General features: G+C 33.8%; 1 protein-coding gene across 1 annotated transcript; it reads left to right on the forward strand.

Annotated features, from left to right (window-relative positions):
* Positions 1-1,549: 1,549 nt before the first annotated feature.
* LOC111390215 (cleft lip and palate transmembrane protein 1 homolog) lies at positions 1,550-9,296 on the forward strand. The gene is made up of 11 exons (XM_023015223.1): positions 1,550-2,023; positions 3,846-3,992; positions 4,240-4,354; positions 4,454-4,548; positions 4,763-4,866; positions 5,698-5,735; positions 7,129-7,364; positions 7,530-7,623; positions 7,702-7,892; positions 8,077-8,758; positions 8,889-9,296. Exons 1-10 carry the CDS (start codon positions 1,793-1,795, stop codon positions 8,338-8,340), a joined length of 1,515 nt encoding a protein of 504 aa, XP_022870991.1. The 5' UTR covers positions 1,550-1,792; the 3' UTR covers positions 8,341-8,758; positions 8,889-9,296.
* Positions 9,297-9,539: the final 243 nt, after the last annotated feature.

Raw genomic sequence — 9,539 nt, forward strand, 5'->3', positions numbered from 1 at the left:
TTCCTTCATGCCAAATTCTAGAAACTGATTTAGTAAATATAGAAAAGGAGTTGGCAACTTTCGAAATGGTTCCTTTTGCTAACTTTCCATCTTTTCTTTCATGGAGTAGCATCTCAAAAACAACTATTTTTTCATCACATGAGAAGTTTTTCTTCTTAGTTGGATGACACATATTGTTAGCCACTGTGTCGGTAGTGTATAAAGAGTCAACATCTTCTGGGAATTGATTCAAATCAAACTGAAAATTTTGTGGAATGGGTGAATAGTTATCATCTAGTGAAGGAATGTTTTCTGGCGAAAAATTCAATTCAATGGAAATAGTTCTTGATGTCCTACTCATTTTTACTTGTGATTAAATCTATCTACATATCTCTATTTATAATGTGCAGTGATGAAATTCGAAAACAAAAGTGGCATTTTCTGTAGAAAATTCTCGTGAATAAGTTGGCAGACTTACAAACTGAAAATTTGTTTTTATTGAAATTTTAAATTCAGCTTTTTGTGGCGGTAAGTAAAAGTTTTTATCTAAAGTTTAAATTCTAGTTTTTGTTTAATTTGTTTCAAAAGTTCAAATTATGGTTCCAATGAATCTCATCAACATAATTAACTACTTTCAACAATAATTTACTACTACTAGTTGTTGAAAATTAAATAAGGGTAAATTAGGAAAGTTTTTTGCAAAAATTTCATTTTCAATGACATTAAATAAGATTTCTTAATCCGTGTGAAAAATCAAACCAGCCATATAATTGGGACGAAGGGAGTATCTAACACTATTAATGATAGATAGTATTACTCATTCATGCTTGAATTCTTCGTTACTAAATCATTAAAGAAAATCACACAAAAAAGAAGAAATGGACTAATAAGAAAAAATGACCTTAAAGTCTTATTTTTACTCCATTTTCTCTATTGAATTTGCAAATCTATTGGTTTCACTATTTGAGGTGGCTTTTAAGAGAATGTTTGAAAGGAATTAAAATAAGATTTTTAGTGAATTGTGATAAAAGTTTTTGAAATATGTGATTGAATAGTTGTGAGATCCATGAAACATGCGATTTGTTTGATTTTGACTTAAATTAAAAATCAAATTTTAATCCGTACCAAACATGCTGTAAAGTTAGTGGAGGTTAAATAACCCTCCATCCGGGGAGGGTGAGCGAATTAAGCCCCTCTTTATCTTCCATTATTTCAAAATTCTTTTTTTTTTCAAACTCATTTTAACTATATATTTTCACAATAAAATATTTTACGCGTAAACATAAAATTTTTTCTATTTTTTAACAATATATTTTCCAAAAAATCACTATTACGAAACTCATTTTCATTGAATAAAATAGACAAACACGGATAAGGGAAGGAGGTAAGAATGATACTATTTTTTTTTTTTTTTTATTTTCTCTTCATATTTTTTCCTTTATCTTTCATTTTTTAGGAACCAAAATAAGGTTATAATAGGGATCCAAGTTCCACAAAGTTAAAATATTGGGGGACCCAAGTGCTTCATTTAAAAGGTGGAGGGATCCCAAATAGAATTTCCCCAGAAGGTTTTTCTTCTTTCTTTTTCCCTACAAACAAACACAACTATCAGTGTCCAATTTGCTCAACTTGCGTGGCCAACCCCAAGACGGCGATACACACTCTCTCACAACTATTTCTTCCTTCGATCTCATCGATAATTGCCGCATAAGTATCAGCTTCGCCGTGTAACTGTGGCGGTAGCAGGGCGTTAGATTCAAATAAGCGCGTTTCGCAAGAATTTGTTGCTCTAATAAGAAAAAGAGGAAAAGGGATGGCACCGCCGGCGACAGAAGGTGGTGGTGGTGACGATGGAGGAGGAGGAGGAGGAAGGCAACAGCAGCAGCAGCAGCAGCAGCAGCAGCAGGGTTTTGGACAGATGCTGACGGGAATTATAAGAGTGGCAGTGTTTTGGTACTTTGCATCCAAATTCTTTGGACCTAAGAAAACCCCCACTCAAACCTCTAATCAGATCTCCAATCTCTTCCACAAGGGTGAACCTCTGGTCCGTCTCTAAACCTCCCTGAAATTTTGTATAATATAGTGTTAACGTATATAATCATAAACGAGGGTATATATATGTACACGGACTTATGATTTGTATAGATTAGCACATATCCCCGACTCTAATTAATGAACACGCACTGTATACCAAAAGTTATGTGTATACATACACAAAGATGCACAAAAACATGCTAGATGAGTTGTAATTAACAGTTGATAGGGTATAATTCTTGCCATTCACTTGTTTAAGTTTCTGTACTTTGAGAAGGATTTTTTAATCAAAATAATTGAAAGTTTCAATTTTTAAGAGTTTAGTGTAGCGGGGGCTGTATAGAAAAGTAGAATTTGTTATCAAGCTTTTCAAGATATCTTGAATTCAGGAAGTGTCATATTTAAATGGGATTGCTCAAAGAAGTAAAATTGTTTAGAAGACTTGATTTTGAGGAGTACAAGGCTCACAGTGGTTTAACGAAGAGAACTTCTCAACAGACTCTTAAGATTTTTAAACTATAAAATATAAGGGATCGACGAGAGAGTGCACACTGTTCATGATATTGTTGAAAGACTTGATTTTAAAGGGTTGAAATGGTGCTGCCTTACAAATGGGGTCTCAATTTAATTATACATGTTCTAACCCTTTAAAGTTTCAGAGAAGTGGTGTCATTGATAAAAGACAAATTTGCGATGTGATTGTTCAGAACACTTAATTTTGAGGAACTTAGAGAAGAGGAGCTGTTCAAAAGATGAATTTCAATCAAAATGTTGAAAAACTTGATTTCGAAAATGTGATGAACTGGGGGTCTTTATAAGTTTTCTTAAAACACACGATAGTTTTATATCAAATTGTTCATGGTTTTTGAATATATTCATTTGCCTAATAAAGTTGAATCTTTCTAAAGTTCAAACCGGTGAAAGGGCTTGTTTTGAAGAGTTTGGAGTCATGGAATTGTTAACAATTATGAAATATCAATCTAACAGTTCAGCTGTTGGAATCTTTTATGGTTTTTATTGATGTGTGTTTGTCTGAAGAAGATGAATTTTGCAACCAAATTGTTGAAAACACTTGAAGAGTCTAGATGAGAAGGGGTCTGAAAAGCATTATGCTAAAGGAATGGTGATCTTTCACTAACTGGTATAAAAGAGGAAGTTTTAGTCAAATTTCAGAAGTCCGTTGTTCTACCCTTTCCTAGAAGTCCGTCACCAGTGATTTTATTTTGAGTCCCTTCAATTTCAAATGCTAATTTAGTTTGGAAATATATGAATTGCTTTTGGTCCATCTCATCTTTTTCAATAGATTTTTTGGTTTGCCGTTTTGGTTGAATGACTTGCTCTTGAAGTCACTGAAATGCATCTAATAATTATGATGCAGTTGCAGATGATTATTTCCCAAATCATGATATTCAATGTGTACGGTTGCTTTGAACACTATTTTCTTAGGCATTTATGGTATATGTGTTCTGAATTTGTTTTAATGATGTCTAAAAACTTGCTGTGGCCCATTTATAAGAGAAAAACATAAACAACTGTCTTTAAAGCCAATTTTCTTAGGAGGGAAAATTGTGATGCATCCCCTCTCTTGGCTACCTGATCCATGAGCATACCATCTCTAGTTCTATTAACAAATATCATCTACAAATCTCGTTTGTTGGATTGAGTACAGTTTCCTTATAAATTGAATAGAGCGCTTTCTATATCATAGCTTTTGGCTTTATACTTCTAAAATTCCACATCATTTCACTTTTTGGCCAAAAAATGATCATCTCTTTGATTTTTCCACTTATTGTCTACCTTCTAACTTGAAACCTTTGTATATTTATTTTCAGGATATGTGGTTGTACCTTTCAGAGCAGGAACATTTTAATGATTTTGGCAGTGAAGGATCACTTTTTTGGCATGAGACAAATATACCTTATGCTGTTTGGGGTCCAGACAGTACCAGGTCTATATCGTTGAAGTACTATCCTTCTGAGGTATCAATTATGGACACGTTATTGTGATGTGTATATACATATATCTTTATATGTGTGTGTGTGTGTGTGTGTGTGTGTGTACACAACTGCTTAAAATCAAACTTCTGAATGTCTACTCCATCAAATACTTCTAGAGTTATGAATGCTTGTGTTGGCTTTCTTTTATTCAGTGTTCATCAAAGGTGTTAAATAAAAGGATTTATTTACCAAAAGTGGAAAATAATATCACTTGTGATTTACCTCTCAGGCTTTAAAGCACAATGGGAGTCTTTATGCTCATGTTTTCTTTGCACGTTCTGGCTACCCACCAGATCCCAACGATCCTGAATACCAGCCATTCGCTGCCTTTGGGCGAACCCACCGTAAGTTCATGTTAACTTATTGATTTTTTCCCTCTCTTCGTTGAAAAGTGGAGATGTTGTAATGTAAAACTCTTAACAAGATTTTGTCCTTGCCTTTAGCTGTTGTAACCTATTTTCCTAAGTCAAAAGCTGACAAAAGGAAGAGTCTGTTGGGGAATTCAGAGGACACTCGTGGTGATGAAAATGTCTCTGAGGTACTCACTGTAATGCTTGTTTGCTGGTTTCTACTCAACCTCCTAAGCCTTTTGGTTGTCATCCTTGCTTCGTAATTTTTGTTTTGGGCTATAGATGAAGTTATTAATTTGAATATACCCTGTGATGATGTTAAGATTTTCTTGCACGTTTTCGTTTTGTCTGTTTTGTGTAGAAACCTATTGCTTTGTTGAAGAATTTAGTCTATTGCTTCAGGTAACTCAAGATGATCAAGTTGACAACAGAGAAGGTGGACCAGTTGAATGGATATCACATTGGAAACCAAATATTACAATCAATTTGGTTGATGATTTCACAAGGTAAATTTTTCTTAAAAGATTTTTTTTGAAATTCTTTTTGAGAATGTCATTTTACTGGCAGTAGTTTCATTGTTATTAGCACACTTGTTTAAATACTTTCTTGTAAAGATGAATTAGCACTTTAAAAATCCTTGTTTAATTCGTATATGCATTACCATTGGTTGCAATTCTAATTTTAGCTTTACTGGACCTTAGCAAGAAGAAGGTTTTTTTGGATTGTGAATTCAGATTTTTCATGACAGTTGATTTCCTTCAAGATTTTTTCATGATGGTATTTTTGAAGTTTTGATGCAATGAAATGATAAACTTACAAGTCTGGCTATCTTGGTCAAGTGAGCTATTGAAGAATAGTCAGTGAAAGGATGCATAAATAGTCTTCAAATTAAGTTTTCTCTTTCCTAGAAATATGCTTCTTCAGTATCATTTTCCTGGAAAGTAGTAGTAAAGCAGAATGTGGATGAGTGTAAACTATCAGTAGGAGGTGGTGTAGCATTTAATTGCTTCTGACTTTAGTTAAATGGTATCACTATGTGCCATTGTAAAAAAAATGAAAGAACAAGCTGGAAAAATGCATTCTCACATGTGATTATGAATGCTGAAGTACTTCTCAGGTTGATTTCATGTAGAGTATGGAAACTGCAGCATTTTATATTTGTAGATTGTGCCATATATTCATGACTTGCATTATGACTCAAAGAAGTTGTTAATGTTTATATTATGGGTTTTCTGTGAATATTGAATTGCAGTTTTTATCCTGGGGAGGTCTTTCCCTGAAATCTGGTGGATGAGATGCATTTATACTGATGTGCCAATTTTTGTGTATTTCTGCAGATATTCCCAAAATGCGGTTCCACCAAATATAGTGCCTTGTATCCTTGAATTATCATCTTCATTTTACATTCACTGTTGGTTTCTTTGTGGAATTTCTCTTACACTTCATTAACTTTTGTTATTCTTGGTGCCTCTTCTCCATGTATTTTGGCTTCTGGTTTGCGCATTGAGAAAGTAAACTTTCCAAGTTGAAGCGATTGACCAATTTGGTCCTGATGTATTGTTAGTTGAGAGCAAACCGATACATTTACATAGCTACAACGTCTTTTCTGTGATTTAAAGCTTCGCTTTAGTAAACAGAAATTGATTGTTGTGGAATGATTGCTTGTGTTTCATTGACTATTTCCCTAATATAATATCGTAAAGTAGCATTATAACAATTACTTTTGATGTGTATCTTTTGAAATTACCAGTGAAAGACATTTTTTGAATTACTTTGTGGTAGCGTTTGCATTTGTACAAATTTTTTTATTCAATCTGACAGCAGGGCTAGTTGAGTAGTGGAGCTTTAGGTTTTGTAACATAGAAAACTTGATGCACCTGTATTTGACCAAGTCAACTATTTTTCTGAGAATATTTTTTTACTTTTATTGATTACTTCATATTTAGCCCCTCTTTGGATTTATATATTCATGAACCTCATTAAAATTTGGAAAGAAAATTGTTGGTAACTTGAAAAGAGAAGGATTTGATGCTTCCAGTTGACAAGGTCATTTACCTTGTTTCTTTTGGATCAAAGGGAAATAGATATTTCACATTTGCTGAAAATGCCTACTCATTTTTTGACCCTTAGTCTAGAATGACAAACTTATGTCAGGGTGAAGGTTTAAATAAGATTTGTAGATAGTAGAGTAGATTTTGACACTCTGAACTATGTTAGATCTCACATAAAGCTGAGTAAAAGTCTGCTGAAGACTACCTTGTAAATGTGAAATAACAGAATTAATTATTTCTTTGGATTGATTAAATTCTATGATACTTGAAGATGCAGAAAAGCATAATTCTCTGTATATATCTTTGTGTATAATATTTGCATCTAATCAAGATTGTATGATATGATTCAGCTTACCAAATTTGTTGCATGCCTCTGTATTTTGATTGAATACATGGTTTGCCCATCTCCCAGTGGTTTCACAAGTTTTGGTTACTTTGTTGATTTCAATTCATGTTTGTTCAGCTTTAAGTTTTGCATTTCTATGTGTTAGCAATTCACAGCCTTTTGCTTATGTTAAGATTTTTGTTTTCTGTTGGTGCCTCTTTAACTGAGTAGCAAGAGGTGCCATCAAGACTTTTCCATGCAAAAATTGTTTGTTAAGAGTTTTTATATTTTTAGTTTTTCAATATACACAGTGGTAGTTTATCCAATTCTATTATCTCACAATAGGGTGACAAAAGCTTTATGTTGTTCCATTCCTTGACTTGAATTCTAAGTCTTGAATATTGAGCCCACCACAGGAAATTACTATCCAACAGTCTTCTTCAATGAGTTTTGGTTGCTTAGAGATAAGTTAATACCGTTAAATGAAACAGTGAATGAGTTGCAACTGCACTTAGAGGTGAGTCCCATAAGCATGACCAAGTGGCAACTATTCCTGCAGATTGATCAATCATTCCAAATTCACCGGAGCTATGGAAGCATGCTTGAAGGTGAAGCTGATGAACTCAAGGTACTGATATCATCTCTTATTGTACCCATTATGTTCATCTTGACATGGACTTTTTCAAAAGCACCCAAAAAAACAAAAAAAAAAAAAAGGGAAAAATGTCAGAACTTAAAATGATATTTGATTGAATTATGTGGTGGTTTTCTAAATGTTTTGCTCATTGTACAGAGAGTTTTCCTAGAAGGAAATCCTTATCTTCTGGCCATTACCATGGTGGTTTCACTCCTACATTCTGTGTTCGACTTCTTGGCTTTCAAGAATGGTAGTGACTTGAACACTTTTTCATGTTTACCATGAACATCTTTTTACACATCGTGTCAATATAATTTTCTCTGTGCAGATATTCAGTTTTGGAATAAAAATAAGTCCATGGAAGGACTCTCTGCCAAGTCAGTTATTGTGAACTTTATTTGTCAGCTCATTGTCTTCCTCTACCTGCTTGACAATGAGACTTCATGGATGATACTTGCAAGCTCTGGCATTGGTTGTTGTATTGAGTTCTGGAAAATAGGAAAAGCTATGCACATTGAGGTAAAACTTTCAAGTGTGAATTGAAGTTTCATCTTGACTTTCTAGTCTGAAACTTCAGAAAAATTGAGCAATTTGCATTGAGACCTAGTTCTTTTTTCTTACGGCATCTACTGAAACTACTGTATGGTATATATTAATAATCAAATTTCGTTTATGTTTGTGTTTATGGGTTCACCTCTTCCAGATCGACAGGTCTGGTAGCATACCGATGTTGAGGTTCCGGGACCGGGAGTCATATGCTAAAAACAAGACAAAGGAATACGATGATCTTGCTATGAAGTATCTTTCGTATATACTCTTCTTTCTTGTTGCCTGTTTCTCTCTGTACTCTTTGAAGTATGAACGCCACAAGAGTTGGTATTCTTTTATTCTCTCATCCCTTACAAGCTGCGTTTATAAGCATCACGTCGCTATTTATCTCACTGCCCTCTCTTTCTGTTTATTATGAGTAAGATGCAATGTTAATCTTTGTAAACATGGATATGAACTTTTTATCAACTCTCATTTGGATCGAGTTTGGAGTTCATCCTTGGCGGTAAACATGACTTGCTAAAAAAGATTCTCGATTGGGGATCAAAGAATTTGTTTATCATGTATTTTGTCAGAGTCCATGCAATTTGAGAATCAGATGCATTATATTCTAATCGATAATAGGTAGCGTCAGGAAATTTAGCTACGTTTCATTTTCTTTGCTGTAGGTTTTATTATGATGTGCCCCCAGTTGTTCATCAACTATAAGCTGAAGTCTGTCGCCCATTTACCTTGGAGGCAGATGACCTACAAGTTTCTGAACACGATTATTGATGATCTCTTTGCATTTGTAATTAAAATGCCAACACTACATCGACTTTCTGTGTTCCGCGACGGTGAGTTCTAGTATAAAATTTTGCATTCCTTAAATTTTGACGTCTGAATGAGATGTTTACTGTCGTGTTTTATTCCATCTGAATTGGTTTTTATATATATGAGTTATGACCTTTCTCTTTTGACTTGCAGATCTTATATTTTTGATATATGTATATCAAAGATGGGTCTATCCTGTGGACAAGAAACGTGTGAATGAGTTTGGTTTTGCCGCGGAAGATGATCAGGCTTCTACTTCTACTTCTACTTCTACTGATGCAGCTGAACAAACAGAAGATGAGAAGAAAACTAATTAAGCTATAGCTAGTTTAGATGGAAAGATCAATATTTTCCAACACAAGACAGTTATAAAATATGGGCCGAACAGTCATGTCAGTCTAGTATTTTTTTTTTTTTTCCAGTTTGAATATTGTTTTGATTCGTAACTACCGTGATGTAATCAAGATAATTTTAAATTGCGTGGCTTTATTAAGAAGACGCAGTGTTCAATTGTGTTTAAAGTACTTTAATGTGATCACAGGACAAACTGACTTCTTAGAATCTGTATTATATCTTACAATTACTTCAAGTGAAAAAAAATTTCTGGTACTCTGAGAGTATGGAACTCGCTAACTTATCAATTCAATAGCTATGGGAGTATTGAATGCTACAATCTCAGGGCATACATGTACAAACGTATTTAACAGATTGATTTACACGTGTTGAGTTGACAACATTTCATAGGTTGGTTTAACGCTTTTTTGTCCAAACAGTTAGTGAAATGTTGTTGACTCAGCACATATA

The sequence above is a fragment of the Olea europaea genome, unplaced genomic scaffold, assembly GCF_002742605.1.
Source record: "Olea europaea var. sylvestris unplaced genomic scaffold, O_europaea_v1 scaffold661, whole genome shotgun sequence".
In the NCBI taxonomy this organism is placed as follows: domain Eukaryota; kingdom Viridiplantae; phylum Streptophyta; class Magnoliopsida; order Lamiales; family Oleaceae; genus Olea; species Olea europaea.

Excerpts from the sequence above, each read along its gene's own strand:
- LOC111390215 (XM_023015223.1), top strand. The coding sequence starts at position 1,793 with ATGGCACCGCCGGCGACAGAAGGTGGTGGTGGTGACGATGGAGGAGGA. Across the intron at positions 5,736-7,128 it reads TCCACCAAATATAGTGCCTT|TCTTGAATATTGAGCCCACC; the intron begins GTATCCTTGAAT and ends TTGAATTCTAAG. Across the intron at positions 7,893-8,076 it reads GAAAAGCTATGCACATTGAG|ATCGACAGGTCTGGTAGCAT; the intron begins GTAAAACTTTCA and ends CACCTCTTCCAG.